The sequence below is a fragment of the Arachis stenosperma genome, chromosome 8 (assembly GCF_014773155.1).
Source record: "Arachis stenosperma cultivar V10309 chromosome 8, arast.V10309.gnm1.PFL2, whole genome shotgun sequence".
Taxonomy (NCBI): Eukaryota; Viridiplantae; Streptophyta; class Magnoliopsida; order Fabales; family Fabaceae; genus Arachis; species Arachis stenosperma.
Window position 1 is genome coordinate 8,248,436 of NC_080384.1, and position 18,172 is coordinate 8,266,607.

The window sequence follows — 18,172 nt, forward strand, 5'->3', positions numbered from 1 at the left end:
TCTGAATGGAGCATCATAGGTATTTTCTATGATGGTCTCTCTGAACTATCCAAGATGTCTTTGGATAGCTCTGCTGGAGGATCTCTTCATCTGAAGAAGACGCCTACAGAAGCTCAAGAACTAATTGAAATGGTTACAAATAACCAATTCATGTACACTTCTGAAAGGAATCCTGTAAACAATGGGACAAATCAGAAGAAAGAAGTTCTTGAGATTGATACTTTGAATGCCATATTGGCTCAGAACAAAATATTGACTCAGCAAGTCAATTTGATTTCTCAAAGTCTGTCTGGAATGCAAAATGCACCAGGCAGTACTAAGGATGCTTCATCTGAAGAAGAAGCTTATGATCCTGAGAACCCTTCAATGGAAGAGGTGAATTACATGAGAGAACCCTATGGAAACACCTATAATTCTTCATGGAGAAATCATCCAAATCTCTCATGGAAGGATCAACAGAGACCTCAACAAGGTTTCAACAATAATAATGGTGGAAGAAACAAGTTTAGCAATGGCAAGCCTTTTCCATCATCTTCTCAGCAACAGACAGAGAATTCTAAGCAGAACCACTCTGACTTAGCAACCATGGTCTCTGATCTAATCAAAACCACTCAAAGTTTCATGACTGAAACAAGGTCCTCCATTAGGAATTTGGAGGCACAAGTGGGACAGCTGAGCAAGAAAATTACTGAACTCCCTCCTAGTACTCTTCTAAGCAATACAGAAGAAAATCCAAAAGGAGAGTGCAAGGCCATCAATATGGCCGAACTTGGAGAGGATGAAGAGGCAGTGAACGCCACTGAGGAAGACCTCAATGGACGTCCACTGGCCTCCAATGAGTTCCCCAATGAGGAACCATTGGAATCTGAGGCTCACACTGAGACCATAAAGATTCCAATGGATTTACTTCTGCCATTCATGAGCTCTGATGAGTATTCTTCCTCTGAAGAGGATGAATATGTCACTGAAGAGCAAGTTGCTAAATATTTTGGAGCAATCATGAAGCTAAATAACAAGTTATTTGGTAATGAGACTTGGGAGAACGAACCTCCTTTGCTCACCAAAGAACTGGATGACTTGTCTAGGCGGAGATTACCTCAAAAGAGACAAGATCCTGGGAAGTTTTCAATACCTTGTACCATAGGCACCATGACCTTTAAGAAGGCTCTGTGTGACTTAGGGTCAAGTGTAAACCTCATGCCTCTCTCTGTAATGGAGAAGCTAGGGATCTTTAAGGTACAAGCTGCAAGAATCTCACTAGAGATGGCAGACAATTCAAAGAAACAAGCTTATGGACTTGTAGAGGATGTTCTGGTAAAAGTTGAAGACCATTACATTCCTGCTGATTTCATAGTCCTAGAGACTGGGAAGTGCATGGATGAATCCATCATCCTTGACAGACCCTTCCTAGCCACAGCAAAGGCTGTGATTGATGTGGACAGAGGAGAATTGATCATTCAAGTGAATGAAGAATCCTTTGTGTTTAAGGCTCAAGGATATCCCTCTGTCAACATGGAGAGGAAGCATGAAGAGCTTTTCTCAAAACAGAGCCAAACAGAGCCCCCACAGTCAAACTCTAAGTTTGGTGTTGGGAGGCCACAACCAAACTCTAAGTTTGGTGTTGAACCCCCACATTCAAACTCTAAGTTTGGTGTTGGGAGGTTCCAACATTGCTCTGAGTATCTGTGAGGCTCCATGTGAGCCCACTGTCAAGCTACTGACATTAAAGAAGCGCTTGTTGGGAGGCAACCCAATTTTATTATATCTATCTATTTCTTTTTGTTATTTTATGATTTTTATAGGTTGATGATCATGGAAAGTCACAAAATCAATTGAAAAAGTAGAAACAGAATGAAAAACAGAAAGAAAAATAGCACACCCTGGAGGAAGGCCTTGCTGGCGTTTAAACGCCAGTAAGGGCAGCAAATGGGCGTTTAACGCCCAGTCTGGCACCATTCTGGGCGTTTAACGCCAGAAAGGGGCACCAGACTGGCGTTAAACGCCAGGAAAGGGCAAGAAGCTGGCGTTAAACGCCAGAAATGGGCACCAGCCCGGCGTTTAACGCCAGAATTGGCAAAGGGTGCATTTTTGCACGCCACTTGGTGCAGGGATGACTTTTCCTTGACACCTCAGGATCTGTGGACCCCACAGGATCCCCACCTACCCCACCACCCTCTCTCTTCTTCTTCACCCATTCACTAATCACCTCAACACCTCTTCCCCAAAAACCCCTCACCTATCAAATCCCACTATTCTCTTCACCACTCACATCCATCCTTCATAAAACCCCACCTATTTTACCATTCAAAATTCAAACCACTTTCCCTCCCAAACCCACCCTTACATGACCGAACCACAAAGCCATCTCCATCTCCTCTATTTCTTCTTCTTCTACTCTCTTCTTTCTTCTTTTGCTCGAGGACGAGCAAACCTTTTAAGTTTGGTGTGGTAAAAGCATTGCTTTTTGTTTTTCCATAACCATTTATGGCATCCAAGGCCGGAGAAACCTCTAGAAAGAGGAAAGGGAAGGCAAAAGCTCTCACCTCCGAGTCATGGGAGATGGAGAGATTCATCTCAAGGGTGCATCAAGACCACTTCTATGAAGTTGTGGCCATGAAGAAGGTGATCCCCGAGATCCCTTTCAAACTCAAAAAGGGTCAACTTCGATCAAAGGTTAGACCAAGTCCTCACAGTCATTTGTGAAGAGGGTGCCCAATGGAAGAGAGATTCAAGAGGGAAGCCGGTTCAACTGAGAAGGCATGACCTCAAACCCGTGGCTAGGGGATGGTTGGAGTTTATCCAACGCTCAATCATTCCCACTAGCAACCGGTCCGAAGTTACTATAGACCGGGCCATCATGATTCATAGTATCATGATTGGAGAGGAAGTGGAAGTTCATGAGGTTATAGCCCAAGAACTCTATAAGGTGGCGAACAAGCCCTCTACCTTGGCAAGGTTAGCCTTTTCTCATCTCATTTGTCACCTCTGTTATTCAGTTGGAGTGGACATAGAAGGAGACATCCTCATTGATGAGGACAAGCCCATCACTAAGAAAAGGATGGAGCAAACAAGAGACCCCACTCATCATGAAGTCCCTGAGATACCTCAAGGGATGCACTTTCCTCCACAAAACTATTGGGAGCAAATCAACACCTCCCTAGGAGAACTGAGTTCCAACATGGGACAACTAAGGGTGGAGCACCAAGAACACTCCATTCTCCTCCATGAAATTAGAGAAGATCAAAGAATCATGAGAGAGGAGCAACAAAGACAAGGAAGAGACATTGAGGAGCTCAAGCACTCCATAAGATCTTCAAGAGGAAGAACAAGCCGCCATCACTAAGGTGGACCCGTTCTTTAATCTCTTTGTTCTTTATTTTCCTGTTTTTCGAATTTTCATGCTTATGTTTATCCATGTTTGTGTCTTATGATCATTAGTGTCTTAGTGTCTATGCCTTAAAGTTATGAATGTCCTATGAATCCATCACCTTTCTTAAAAAAAATGTTCTTAATTGAAAAAGAGAAGAATTGCATGAATTTCAGATTTTATAACAGATTAATTATTTTGATGTGGTGGCAATACTTTTGTTTTCTGAATGTATGCTTGAACAGTGCATATGTCTTTTGAATTTGTTGTTCATGAATGTTAAAATTGTTGGCTCTTGAAAGAATGATGAAAAAGGAGACATGTTACTGAGGATCTGAAAAATCATAAAAATGATTCTTGAAGCAAGAAAAAGCAGTGAATACAAAAAAAAAAGGGTATATGCGAAAAAAAACGAAAAAAAAGGAGAAAGAGAAAAAGAAAGAAAATAAAGTTGTGATCCAAGGCAAAAATAGTGTGCTTAAGAACCCTGGACACCTCTAATTGGGGACTCTAGCAAAGCTGAGTCACAATCTAAAAAGGTTCACCCAATTATGTGTCTGTGGCATGTATGTATCCGGTGGTAATACTGGAAGACAGAGTGCTTTGGGCCACGGCCAAGACTCATAAAGTAGCTGTGTTCAAGAATCATCATACTTAACTAGGAGAATTAATAACACTATCTGGATTCTGAGTTCCTAAAGAAGCCAATCATTCTGAATTTCAAAGGATAAAGTGAGATGCCAAAACTGTTCAGAGGCAAAAAGCTAAAAGCCCCGCTCATCTAATTAATACTGATCTTCACAGATGTTTTTGGAATTCATTGCATATTCTCTTCTTTTTATTTTGTTTGATTTTCAGTTGCTTGAGGACAAGCAACAATTTAAGTTTGGTGTTGTGATGAGCGGATAATTTGTACGCTTTTTGGCATTGTTTTTAGTATGTTTTTAGTAGATTTAGTTAGTTTTTAGTATATTTTTATTAGTTTTTAGTTAAAATTCACTTTTCTGGACTTTACTATGAGTTTGTGTGTTTTTCTGTGATTTCAGGTATTTTCTGGCTGAAATTGAGGGACCTGAGCAAAAATCTGATTCAGAGACTGAAAAGAACTGCAGATGCTATTGGATTCTGACCTTCCTGCACTCGAAGTGGATTTTCTGGAGCTACAGAAGCCCAATTGGCGCGCTCTCAACGGCCTTGAAAAGTAGACATCCTGGGCTTTCCATCAATGTATAATAGTCCATACTTTGCCCGAGATTTGATGGCCCAAACCGGCGTTCCAAATCAGCTCAAAACTGCCCGGCGTTTAACGCCGGAACTGGCACAAGAATGGGAGTTAAACGCCCAAACTGGCACAAAAGCTGGCGTTTAACTCCAAGAAGAGTCTCTACACGAAAATGCTTCAATGCTCAGCCCAAGCACACACCAAGTGGGCCCAGAAGTGGATTTTTCTGTCATTTACTCATTTCTGTAAACCCTAGGCTACTAGTTCTTTATAAATAAGACCTTTTGCTATTGTATTTTCATCTGGGTAGCTATCTTCGAGTTTTATGCTATCTTAGATCATGGAGGGCTGGCCTCACGGCCATGCCTAGACCTTGTTCTTATGTATTTTCAACGGTGGAGTTTCTACACACCATAGATTAAGATGTGGAGCTCTGCTGTACCTCGAGTATTAATGCAATTACTATTGTTCTTCTATTCAATTCAGCTTATTCTTGTTCCAAGATATCACTTGTTCTTCAACTTGATGAATGTGATGATCCGTGACACTCATCATCATTCTCACCTATGAACGTGTGACTAACAACCACCTCCGTTCTACCTTAGATTGGGTGGATATCTCTTGGATTTCCTTAACCGGAATCTTCGTGGTATAAGCTAGAATTGATGGCGGCATTCAAGAGAATCCGGAAGGTCTAAACCTTGTCTGTGGTATTCTGAGTAGGATTCAATGATTGAATGACTGTGACGAGCTTCAAACTCACGATTGTGGGGCGTTAGTGACAGACGCAAAAGAATCACTGGATTCTATTCCGACATGATCGAGAACCGACAGCTGGATAGCCGTGCCGTGACAGGGTGCGTTGAACATTTCCACTGAGAGGACGGGATTGTAGCCATTGACAACGGTGATGCCCAACATACAGCTTGCCATGGAAAGGAGTAAGAAGGATTGGATGAAGACAGTAGGAAAGCAGAGAGACGGAAGGGACAAAGCATCTCCATACGCTTATCTGAAATTCTCACCAATGAAATACATAAGTATCTCTATCCTCTATTTTATGTTTTATTCATATATCATCCATAACCATTTGAGTCTGCCTGACTAAGATTTACAAGGTGACCATAGCTTGCTTCATACCAACAATCTCCGTGGGATCGACCCTTACTCGCGTAAGGTTTATTACTTGGACGACCGAGTGCACTTGCTGGTTAGTTGTGCGAAGTTGTGTTTATGCCATGGTATTGAGCACCAAGTCTTTGGGGCCATTACTAGGGATTATTTGAGTTGTGAAAAGTAGTGATCACAATTTCGTGCACCAGACAGTTTACCGTACAAATATTTGAAGAGAGATGGAGCGAGATCATATCCAAATACGGACTTGCCAAGAATGAATGGGTCCAGGGCATTTATAATGACAAAATGAAATGGGCTACCGCATATTTGAGGGAGCACTTCTTTGGCCGCATAAGAACTACATCATAGTGTGAGGAAATTCATTCATTATTGAAGAATTATATTGACAGTAAAACCAGTCTCCTTGAATTCATGCATAAATTTAGTGAAGTACTAAGGTATTACCGAAACAACCATCTTACTGCTGACTTTGAAACCTTTTATAAGTTTCCTGTTTTGACTACGTGCTTGGAAAGTTTTGAGAAACAAGCTGCTGAACTTTATACTATAAATATTTTCAAACTTGTGAAAGATGAGATAGAAGTAGCAGGTACCTTAAATGTGACTGAATGCCCAAACAGTGGAGAAACATTGTTGAGTACAACACGAGTGAGTATTTTAATCAGCAATGGCAATTTAAAGTATCTTACAATAAAGATAAGGACATGTTTGCGTGTGAGTGCAGGCTATTTGAGACTCGTGGATTACCGTGCTCCCACATCTTTGGGGTCTTGAAGCATCGCAATGCAAAATGCGTCCCTACATCTCTTATCCTGAAAAGATGGACAAGAGATGCAAAGAGTGATTTTATATTCTCAATTGGCGAGCAAGACTCCGCTGATGATATAGTGCCCACACTTAGATGCGGTGCGATGGCATCAATTTGTTGGAAGCTTTGTGATATTTGTTCAAAAAATTCAGCCGACTATAGGAAAATCTCAGGTGCGTTACTTAAGCTAATTTCAAAGGTGCAAAATAAAAGTGATGCACAAGTGAGGCTTTCCCCCACGTCAACACTAATAGGTGATCCAGCTGTTGTGAAGTTAAAAGATGCTCCAAAAAAGGTTTCAAAAGGCCAAAAGAGGCGAAGATGTTCACATTGTAAGTCAAGCAGGCATTTCATTAGGACATGTCCATTACTCGTCAAGGAGGACTCCCCCGCCAAATACTCAAATGCTGAAGATGAACCAATGGTATTAATATAATGCCTTTCTTAATTAGTTACTTTATGTTTACTTTTCACACTGAAGATCCTAATGATGTCAAACTAGAGGTACTTTTGTCCCCTTCTTCGTCGAAATCCTCATTTTTAATAATGTTTAGTTTAATTTAACTTTGGTTAAAGTTTTCATCAAGATTGAAAACAATATACATGCACTTTCTTTTGTTAAAGTCTTCACTTGATAAACGAGAATGTATACTTCAACCTGTATTGGAGCTAATTTAGCAAAATGTTATTGATTTCTGTATTACAAGTGCTTTTAATTAGTTATTTTTTTAACATTTGTCAAAGGTTATTATTGGTTTTCAAACTTTTTTCAGACACTTGTCATCTTGTATCAGATATTTTATTTGTGGTGGAAATAGATAGTAGCTTGTAACAAGGATATAATGTCTTTTGACAATATATTATTGGTGAAAAGAAATCTAATGGAAGACCTTTGAAAATGTTTTAGCCTTTTAGTTGCTGCAGACAGATTTTGATCAATCTTTTTATGTTTAGTTGCTATATTTTGAGCAGTTCTTTATTTTTTTTTAACAGGTTGAAGAATGTGATGCCAATAAACAGACTCTCTCTCAGAATATAAAATCAGTAAAAAATACACCCGTGTACAATAACAATAATTTTAAAGTAAGTACTTGTCTATATTATACCATCTATCAAATTTATTGTCATTTCAATTCAAATATGCAATATATTATTCTTGTAGTGCTTATATTATTTCTTATTATTCTGTTACAAAAAGTTCAAGGATGCTGGTAGCAAGAAGTCTATATTTAAATTGACAGAAACACCGAAGATTAGAGCAAATGGCAAAAAAAAGTCGACAGAAGGTAACATTTCGCATATCTAATAATTTATATTAGATAATTCAAGAAGGAAAATTAAAGTCTTAATTTTAATTTAAATTATTTTAATCCAATACCATAAGTGCAACTGAGAGATTAAGGGTGAGTGAGGTCAACACTTTGAGAAAAGTCTTACTCGCCTCTAGCTTGTCTGACTAGTTTCTTTATTTATTTTTTTTTTAATTTTGTATCGTAATTATTTAAAAATTATGATTTATGTTTAGACCAAAGAAATCACTCTAACTCAAGAGACATTAAAAGATAAGACCAACACATCAGGAATAGAAGTGGCAGAAGTTCCAGATGCAGCCACAACCAAGAAACCAGGATTGCCACAATATCCTATGCATCATTATCCAATGGTCCATCCTTATTAATCTTATGGTGGAGTCCTCCCTATTCCTTTTCATCATGTTCCAAATGGCATGGTGTACTTCAACCAATATCCTTCTACTGCCGGAATTACATCATATCCTCAGTTTTCCCATGTCTCATCGTATTCTAGTGGACCCAGTGATAGCAATACATGGGTTGGACTTTTGAATGATGTCATCAACAACAAAAAGCCATAGAGTTATAATCTATATATTATATATTTAATTTATGCATGTTAAAATTGTTGATTATATCTCTCTTTTAAGTGCTTGTGCTATCAATTTATAAAAATTAGGGGTAGTTCATAAGGCCGTATCATTACAAATGTTGACGACCTTGTTTTTATTGTGTTATTGACGCTGATTTTGAATAAAATCTTGTTCTGTTAATGTATTTATTTCTTCATTTTACTACCTAGTCGGTCTCTATTTTTTAATAGTATGTTGTGGCTGTTCTTGAATTGATCATGTCAATGAACAGTGGGTGAACATTCTTCAATGAATTTTTTAATATGGAGCACTTGAGAATGTTGTTTGGCAAAGACATTTGATTCACCTGAAAATAGTTTTTTAATTCAACTTCATAAGGCTGCTGTGGTGCTAAATTTGGAAGAGTATATTTGCAGGTTAATAAAAAAACCAGAAATATGGCTTATGATATACTTGTCCAAATTGGCCATGTACTTAGAGATGAGGAGAGAGGCGGGAACAGAGAAAAATTGCGTGTTTATACTTATCCAAATTGGCCATGTACTGAAGATGGTCTAACTTAAGTGTTAAGAGCACTTTTTAATACCTGGTATATATAATTGATGTCATTGTAGAATTCATAGTTTAAGTAAGTAAATTTCTCTGCTTCTCTTCCTATGGCATTGTCTCACCACACCTTACTTATTGGTGTTAAGTGTTCTTTATAAAATTTGAGAGCTTTGTGGAATTCCATTGTTTAAAAATGAGTTTGGACTTTAGAATTAATTTTTCATCAGTAGTTTTTTAGACGTAACCGATCAAAAATGGTGGAATGCGTTGGGTTCTTGTGAAATTTGGAGATATTGATTCATTAACTATGTTTCTTTCAATACTTCTTTATTGGAACCACTAAGCTTAGATGCAACTTCATCGAAACTATTTTTAATCTCTCATTCTCAACTTCGAAATCATGCAGTCTTATGATGAGATATCATGAAGGCAGGCATGCTCAGATATAACATAACTTTAAAATTATAACTAATGAGTATCCAAATCTATGCTAATACTTTTGACTAAAGATTTTACCATCCATAATGACTTGCAAATAATAAAGTTGGATTTTGAATTAAATTACTCCAAATATGTTTATATTTATTAACAAAGGAACCCTACTACTAGTCAAATATGTTTATATTTATATTCATGTAGGGATGATATACACAAGCATTCTTTTTTCTTTTCTTTTCTTTTTTTCCTACAGAAATACATACTTAAATACAACACCATCTCAAATCCTAGGGATAGGAAACTAGAGATTTCAGCTCCAAAACACAGTTTTCATTGATTGCACTATGCACTCTGAAACTGTTTAGTTAGATTAAGGAAGAGCTTATCGATTGCTTTGTAGAAAACTTCAGATGCTAATTAGCATGCCACCCCTAACCCCTTGATCCTAAAGGCGAGATATATCACACTTTGCTCCATCTGACACAAATATGTCATCATCTTCAATGCCAAGATCATGGCAAAATGTTGAAGCAATTGCACTTCTTAATGGCTGTATAGATAAGAGATGGCCTCAATTCCCAAGCATCATAAATTATCATGTGGAAAATAGTTAGCAACAAAGAAAAAACAAATTAGAACTAAAAAATGAAGTAAAAAACATAATAGATTTAAAAAATGAAGTAACTATATTTTTCAATTATGAATTTGTTCAGTTGAGAAAAGGCATATACTATGCAACAGACAAACATATGAGGATGTGGTTGGAGGATCCTAAAGACAAAGATGTCAAAATATCTTTCCTGAAGTTCTACAAGAATAAAAAAGGGCACCTCTTATTTTCCAGTTAGCATTGCAATGAATTATGTTTATAATTGAAACTAGGACAAAAGAGTAAAGTAGGTATGGAAGGATACAAGAATGAAAAATGGGCAAAGCAAAGAAAGCTCTAGAAGATGTCAATGCAACATACATTTTTACCTTGTTCAGCTCCATAACCACTATATCCTTCTACGGTTGATAATGCATGTGATCTCTGATAAATGGAAAACAAGATATGCTAATCAATTTTCATGAGAGAGCTAGGGAGCAAAACATATATTAGTGCTCAAAGTCTACACTTGAAAAATATAGAAGCTTCATTCACATTGAAGTTTCACCTTTGACATTGCAGAAGTTATGGCATCAGGAATGAGTTCCGTAGTATCACCAATTCCAATGGTTATTACTTTGGCATCAGGGTACTTAAGCAAGTGTGCATTCCTTCTTCTAGCAATTTTTTTTCAAAAAAAATAATTAAAAAAAATATGCACAGCAAAGGAAGCAAGAGAAGTGAAAGAGGGAAAAAGTAGTTGCATGTCATATGAAAAAGCAACGTCAAAGGTTGAAAGAAAGAGAAGGATATTCACTTTCACATTTATTACATAATGTATATGAATAATGATTGAGTAAAATGACACAAATCCCGCAACTTATTCCTTTTTGCCTCTTTAGTGATAGATAAACAAATCTCAGTAATGAAGTGCTTTGTTAAGAAGAAGATATAAGTTCACTCAGTCCTAAGAATACATAAGTCAAGCACTTTAATCAAACAAACAGGAAGACATAAGCATGCAAGAGAGTTAGAACTCATTTGATTTCCATTTATAAGCTGTAACATATACTATGATAAAATCTTTACAAAGAAATTCTTCGGGAACATAAATTTTTCAACCAAAAGAAACATCAACCAAATAAGCACTTTTACAAAATTAGCATAAACTCACAAGCTCTACTTTAATAAGATGATCACATGGGTGAAACCCGTGACATTTCAAATTCACTGTAGACAACAAAAACAATAAAAAAGTGCATAAAAGATATCATCTTAGTCTAATTTGCTTCATACCAAAGAATAAAATGTAACAAGTATGCTTTGACATTAACTTGGAGACGGTCTCAAGAAACATGCCAGGATGTACTGAATGCGATTTCCTTCCTGTCGCACTCACCTGATTATAATAAAAGTTATAAATATTATGTTCAGTTTTGAAGTGGAAGTGGGAGTTCGGGTGATTTGGATTATACCCGAGAGAAGGGCTGGTTGATGCAGCTTTTGCTTAAATAATTAAAAGTTCATTTATGCTTAGTTTTGAAGATGCTGCCTGATCAGAGAAAAAATGTAAAGTTACTCAGCTCATATGTATATTTAGATTCACATATATGTATCTTAATATGTTTTGGATTGGTGTTTTCTATTTTTTTGGGAGGAATCTAGTGGATGTTGAGGGGTAGAAAATGATATGTGTGGTGACTTGTGAATGTTTCTATTGCCTATGTATGAATTTATACTCTTTTGGTGATTGAAATTTTGTTCTTTTATACAATCTAGTATTCAGTTTTTTCTATCTTAGTTGTGTGCTGGATATGGGGCTTGTGTGTTTGTTTAATAAATAATAATTGGTCTTGCAAATGTTAATACTTCCTTGCCATATGCTAAATACTTTTGTTGGATTATAATCTACTTGTGTGTCTTTCACTGATCTATTATGTTTCACTCAGTAAATCATTATTGCCTGAAACCATTTTCTTTCCAGTATACACCAGCTATAGACATATGGAGCATTAGCTGCATTTTTGCAGAACTTTTGACTTGAAAACCTCTTTTCCCTGGGAAGAATGTTGTCCATCAATTGGATCTCATGACTGATCTTCTTGGAAAACCATCTCTATATTGATGGACAACTATTTTAATGTATAAGTGGAAGAGAGTGTTGAATCTGATATGTGATGTTCCCTAGTGTGTTATCCATGGTTTTGATCATGGTGTCAAGTAATTTGAGTTAGTTATGATGTTAATGTAATTTATCAAGTGATATCCAAAAGTTTTAACTTGTTACTCATAATCTTTAGCAGTTATTAGCAACACAGTACCCCCTCAATTTCAAAGATCGTCAATAATAAACATCATATGTTTCTTATGTGGTATTTCAAAGTACATCTTGAGAAAGAAATAGCATGAACCACTTAAGCTGACAAGAAAATTGAACTTTGCACAATACATTATCCTCACTTGGAGGCAGATTTTAGCTGACAAATACTACTCATAATGATTTGTTTTGTCCACAATTTTTAGAGGTCCATAAAGTCTACTTCAATATACCAATCCCGGAAATATAACTACAAGACATATTCATGGGGGATTGTAGCTACAAGGACAAAAAGAGGCGCAGCCGGTGGGAATCCAGGTATAGAAAGAAGCCAAGTTTTAGTTATCCTCTTGTACAGGCGATTCTAGCATCCTTACGGTGCGAGGAAGGATGAACTCAGTAAATATGTGAAAATGAGAAGATGGATGGTACCCATCAATATTATCATTCACCACCTCACATGAAACAGGAATCAGAGATCTACCTCTGAAAAGGATCCAATCAATGTGAAGATCCTGCGTCTGGCGATCACAGCAGAGGCAGCGTGCTCTTCATATTAACTTGAGGAATTCAACTGCTCCCTATTTGCCACCTAACAGAACAAGATAACACCAATTAATATACTAATTTTACAGCCACATCAGTCTCATATAACTGAATGGAAGTATAAAAAGATATACAGAATAATAAGGATACAGCCCATGTTGTAATGCAAGGAACTTCAGAACCCCAGGACATGCTTCCAGGTACAGATGGAGACTCAGAAAACCAAAATTTTCCACCTTCCAGAAGCTCTACCTACATTTGAGAAGATAAAAGAATCAGTTCTCCGACCAGTTGAATTGAAAAAAATAAATAAATAAAGTTAATGAACTTGCACCTTTTCCTTATCATAGAAGATGGTACAATGTTCATCTGTAGTGTCTTAGGGCCCTTCCGAGATATCCCAAACTGATCATAACCTTTGTAATTTTCTTAAAAGCAAAGTAATGATATCAAGAGCGAAAATTAGGTCTCATCTGTTCTCAATTATAAAGTTTTCTCATCTTGTTATTTGAGCAGATTTCATATGGCATTATTGATAACAGCTCTTATTGAGAAATTCCTTTGCATATCCATTATCATCTCCGTCAAAGAAACACTCATTCCTCTCTCTCTCTCTCTGTGTATGATCGTGTTTTCCTCTATTTAGTTCTCTTCACTTTTGTTAATGTTCCATAAAATGACATCCACTATGCCATAATTTCCAACTTTGTAGAAAATATAACAGCAAGATTAGAAAAAGCTTCATTTGAAAATTTTCATTTAGTGTGAATTTTCTTAAAAATCATTATGGATCGAATACTTGTGTTGAATCTATAGTAACACCTATCTTATTAATTCCAGTTCTACTGTGATAATAATCCATACTTGATATAATCAAATAAATTTTTAATTAAATTAAATTCATTTTTGGATTCACAAAGCTTAATTAGGTGATAATATGTATAGGTATTTTTCTTATCTAAATAATTATTCTTATAGGTTCTTTGTTGGGGGATCAATAATTAAACGAGAGAGAAAAAGAAAATTAGAGAGCTGACTACAAGATTTCATTTAATATTACTAGGGTGAGATATACTTATTAAATCTTAATGGTTTGTCCATTTTATTGTAAAAGAACTTGCTTGTATTTAGATCTGTGAAGTTATAATTTTTTAATTTATTAAATTTCTTAATTTTGTAAAATAATAATGAATTAATGATGCATTAGCAAGTTTTAACCTTCATTATTAGTTCAATTTTAAAGGCTTAAAAAAATGTGTTGTTACTTTGTTAGTATACCAAAATTGACAAATTTCAAGAAAAATGTAAAAGACATTAAATAAACAAAAAACCCTAAGAGTATTTCCTTTTTTCCTTTATTTATCATTCCTTTATTTTATTTTATTTTATTTTATTTTATTTTATTTTATATATTTTTTTCTATCAAATGCAGTATAGGGCAAGGAATTCAGTCTAAGTCTAATGACACAACAAAGTTGCTTCCCTTAGTCACCCAAAAAAAAAAAGTTGCTTCCCTTATTTTAAAGTAATGCACATGCTGCTGTTTATGGTATATGCATAATGCACAAATTTCACTTAAGGACACTAATGGAGATGTAAGAATCACAAATGGCCGGTAGGAAAAATAAAACCAAACTGTCAAGAGACTAATATAATTCTGAACTAAGTCAAAAACAGAAAAAAGTTTGAATACAGTGAAATACGCCTCCTCATCTGACCCCCTTTTAGATCTCCCCTAAACTTATTCATAAAATCAAACCCATTGAACCAAGAACATCACAATATGCATTTATCTCATCCTCTCCGATTCACTCACCATATAACAAGATTTGGAGATATCAATTATCAGTTCACTTTTGAGAAGCATTTTTCAAAATCCATTCTACTAAAGTAGCAACACCAAATCCTGTTGTTGAGCGTTTTTTCTCGTTCCATACCGGACCGGCCAAGTCGATATGTATCCATTGAACATTTTCATTAACAAACTGCAAAATAGCAGTTGTTGGTAGATATTTTCCAATAAGTTTATGGAGTAATTTTAAGAGAATAACAAGATTCTATATGATTAGACACATCATACATACCTGTTTTAGGAAAAAGGCGGCAGTAATAGCACCACCTTGTCGAATCAAATCCATACATACATAATATAATAGTACTTTAGATCAAAATTACCTGCAATTGAGGGTCCAAGAGCAACCACATATGCCCCAGTTAAAGTTGCCTGGTCAACAAATGGTAATATTATAATAAACAAATAATAAAAACTACTACACATTTTAATTATATTGATCCTAGAGGCCAAAATCTCTAATCATTGATTTCCAGTTTTACACATTTATTTGTACCAGATATTTCTACAATAGGTTTGCCCTATGATAATTCAAGTGACCAATACATTGCATCTAGATATTTCTCCCTCCTGGTTTTAGAAACCTATACATTAGTGTGCCTAAAAAGAAGCTTACAATCGATACTCCCATAAATATAGCGGAAATGCCAAAACCAAGACTCCATCCTGCATTGTCTTGAATCCACACAATTTCTACATAAACTTATCATGATTAGGGTTACCATAGTTGTCATTGTTGTTATCAGAAAAACAAAAAAGCCAAAGTAGAAGCTAACATCATAGACAAGGCAAAAAGATATGAAGTTTGAGAGAGAGAGACAGAGAGAGAAATTTGAAGAAGTGGTCCTTCTTCGATTAGTGCTGCATCATCAAAGGAACCCATATTTCTGGAGGAACCCGTTTCCTCAGAGGAACCCATTTCAACTGTTTGTTGTTTCAGAACAGAACCCTCTATTCTATTTTCGTCACAGAAAATTGGAGAATAAAAGTGATGATGAAATATTGAAATGAGTACAAGAATGTGTCACATTATAAATTCATACTCATCATAGCCATTGTTACTGTTTCACGATTTTCTGCTAAAATCAAAGTCAATAAAACATTAGATGTGTGTTTGTAATAAAAAATTTTGTTTGAAAGGAGTTCTATATGATTGTGCAGTCCAAGTGGCAATGATCCTGAAGGGCCAAGGATACCACCTCCAAGAAATTGATTCATTTACAAGCATAGGTTTAAATTACACATGATACTTTTAAGTTTAATAGAGTAGCAAATAAATAAGTACCTCTTTATCTGATAGAAAAATGCCAGATTCACTTTCAAGTTGTAATGTTGATTAAAAGAACCAATGCACCAACATAAAAGAAGTCAAAAAATACTCATGAGATTGTTACATATTATAAATAAAATTCGTTACAATTGGTAGGTCATGGAGCTGCTGCTTATCAGTTTTGGCAAGAAAATTAAGTGAAACTATCTTGAATCAGAAAGATAGAAAGCAATAAACTATATAAAAAAAAGAATTAAGTTTTGTGATTTGTTATTGATCATAAAAGAAGAAATCAGAATCATAGCTTTCTCTCTACAATGAGTTACACTATACATCAACTGGTCTCTCTCTATTATATACTCTTCACAAAAATCTATGGTCCTATCATACAGTGTTAAAATTCACAATATAGGCATGGATAAAAAGAGAGCAAGAAAGCACATGCAGGAACAGAGAATGAGACTTAAATAATTAAGTCTAAGTCGGTTAACATCAAACGAAAAATTTTCAAGCTCAGGGACCCTAGTTTGTTCAAAGAAATTAGATTAGCATATTAAGTATTTTTTGATCTGCTCTATATAACTAGAAATTATTTTTATTATTTTAAAAGCAAATTAAAGTTCCTCCACTCATTTGACAAAAAATAGCTAGACAGTGACATAAAGTCTTACTTGAGTTCTTATATTCTGTGCAATCTGTACAGGGAGTATAATCACTTTCAAGATAACTTATAAACAACTAGGAACTTGGCTTTTTTTAAATAAACAACTTTAAGAGTTGTATACAAGAAAATTGCCAACCAAATTCAGGAAGCAAACAGTGGATACCAAAAAAGTTATATACAATAAGTAAAAGAGAACAGGACTTGTTCATTATAGAGCTCAAAACCGGTAATACTAAATTGGTACTGAGAAGTGGCACTAGGTTTTCGCGGTGCCGTCGGCTCAGGATCAAGAAGGAATTCTGTGAGAGCAGAGAGATCATATGCCTTCAATTTTTCTTCTTCCGCCTTTGTTGTTTACTATTTTTTTGAAAGGAGAGGAAAACATCACTAAAAAAACAAAAAAGATTATATCTAGATGTCTCCCCTATAAAGGATTGTTTAAATTATTACTAATTCATTTGGATTACAGCAAACTGCATTTCTTATGTGAATGCATCAACCATTTAATTAATCCTAGATCACTATTTACTTACAGGAAAAATATAGATTCTTTTAAAAGCAAAAATAAAATTCTCCTTGAAATACTCACATCAAGAGTAAAATACAAGCTCATTCATATATGAGTACAAGAGTAGACATGTATATTAAGTGACAGAATGCCTGATTTCTAAAATAATAACAAATGCAATACACAATAAAGAACCCTAAAAATATTCAAAGTATCTATGAACATAATAACAGTGCAAAGTACATTTAACTAGCCCTTAAACCTGTTACAAGCACAATGAAGTATTTCCATAATCCATCTTAATAACAATGCCGTTTGAAATAAGATCATTACCTTAGTAATAGACCTTTGAGCACTCAAGCAAGTCACAGCATCTTTCACCTCTACAATAACACCAAGGATTGGATGCAGTTAAAATATATGGACAGTTTTGGTATGTAATAATTCAATATTTGAAAGAAACAGAAAAATTGATTCGAAACTTACTAGAGTAAAATTGAACCTTTTTATCTAACTTGCGATTGGACTTCGATTCCTCCCTACAAAAGCGAGAGAAGAACATAAATAACTGCAAACTCCAACTCAAGTCGCAAAGTAGATTTTAAACTTTGGAAACTAGGAAAACAGGAAAGGAGGGGAAGATATTAACTTTTTCCCTTGCCACGGACAGAAAAGCCAGCGAGGATTGGGACGACGTGCCGAGCTACCTGGATTCCAGACAGAGGAAAGAGGAAGAAGCGAAAGCGCTGAGCCTGGGGACATCGGCGGCAAAGAACCTAGGGCTAGGTTTTGCCGTTTTGGTTTGGGACTTTCACTGCTTTGCTTCAGAGGGGGGCACGAATGATTAGGAAAATTGAAGAAGATGAAAAATGATTGATTTTTTATTTTTTTTGATATGTTTTGCTTTGCTTCAGATGGGGGACACGAATGATTGGGGGAATTGGAGAAGATGAAGAACGATTAATTTTTTTTATATGTTTTTACTTTGTTGTTTAAATTAATTGAAACTATAAAATTATG

General features: G+C 35.6%; 2 protein-coding genes across 23 annotated transcripts; one reads left to right on the forward strand and one right to left on the reverse strand.

The window, feature by feature from the left end:
- The first annotated feature begins 6,334 nt into the window (after window positions 1-6,334).
- LOC130945316 (uncharacterized) lies at window positions 6,335-8,212 on the forward strand. Its single transcript, XM_057874047.1, has 3 exons — window positions 6,335-6,958; window positions 7,528-7,617; window positions 8,060-8,212. Exons 1-3 carry the CDS (start codon window positions 6,335-6,337, stop codon window positions 8,210-8,212), a joined length of 867 nt encoding a protein of 288 aa, XP_057730030.1.
- A 4,158-nt stretch (window positions 8,213-12,370) lies between these two features.
- Window positions 12,371-18,082, reverse strand: LOC130944672 (uncharacterized). 22 transcript variants are annotated; one of them, XR_009072129.1, is made up of 7 exons: window positions 17,802-18,082; window positions 17,639-17,691; window positions 15,487-17,535; window positions 15,327-15,403; window positions 15,034-15,082; window positions 13,193-14,843; window positions 12,372-13,110 (listed from the first exon to the last, which is right to left on the reverse strand). XR_009072129.1 is itself a non-coding variant. In XM_057873113.1 (6 exons), exons 1-5 carry the CDS (start codon window positions 17,912-17,914, stop codon window positions 15,073-15,075), a joined length of 303 nt encoding a protein of 100 aa, XP_057729096.1. In that variant the 5' UTR covers window positions 17,915-18,082; the 3' UTR covers window positions 14,486-14,843; window positions 15,034-15,072. The 22 variants fall into 22 exon arrangements, 6 of the variants coding, with proteins under 6 accessions (XP_057729096.1, XP_057729098.1, XP_057729097.1 ...); XR_009072130.1 differs by lacking the exons at window positions 15,034-15,082; window positions 15,327-15,403 and adding an exon at window positions 14,943-15,033 and having other exon boundaries at window positions 12,371-13,110; window positions 17,486-17,535; XR_009072128.1 differs by lacking the exon at window positions 15,034-15,082 and having other exon boundaries at window positions 13,193-15,033.
- Window positions 18,083-18,172: the final 90 nt, after the last annotated feature.

Excerpts from the sequence above, each read along its gene's own strand:
- LOC130945316 (XM_057874047.1), top strand. The coding sequence starts at position 6,335 with ATGCCCAAACAGTGGAGAAACATTGTTGAGTACAACACGAGTGAGTAT. Across the intron at positions 6,959-7,527 it reads ATGCTGAAGATGAACCAATG|GTTGAAGAATGTGATGCCAA; the intron begins GTATTAATATAA and ends TTTTTTTAACAG. Across the intron at positions 7,618-8,059 it reads ACAATAACAATAATTTTAAA|ACCAAAGAAATCACTCTAAC; the intron begins GTAAGTACTTGT and ends ATTTATGTTTAG.
- LOC130944672 (XM_057873111.1), bottom strand. The coding sequence starts at position 17,914 with ATGTCCCCAGGCTCAGCGCTTTCGCTTCTTCCTCTTTCCTCTGTCTGG. Across the intron at positions 17,536-17,638 it reads AAAGGTTCAATTTTACTCTA|AGGTGAAAGATGCTGTGACT; the intron begins GTAAGTTTCGAA and ends GTGTTATTGTAG. Across the intron at positions 15,083-17,485 it reads CTCAAAGGTCTATTACTAAG|GCAACTTTAACTGGGGCATA; the intron begins GTAATGATCTTA and ends TTTGTTGACCAG.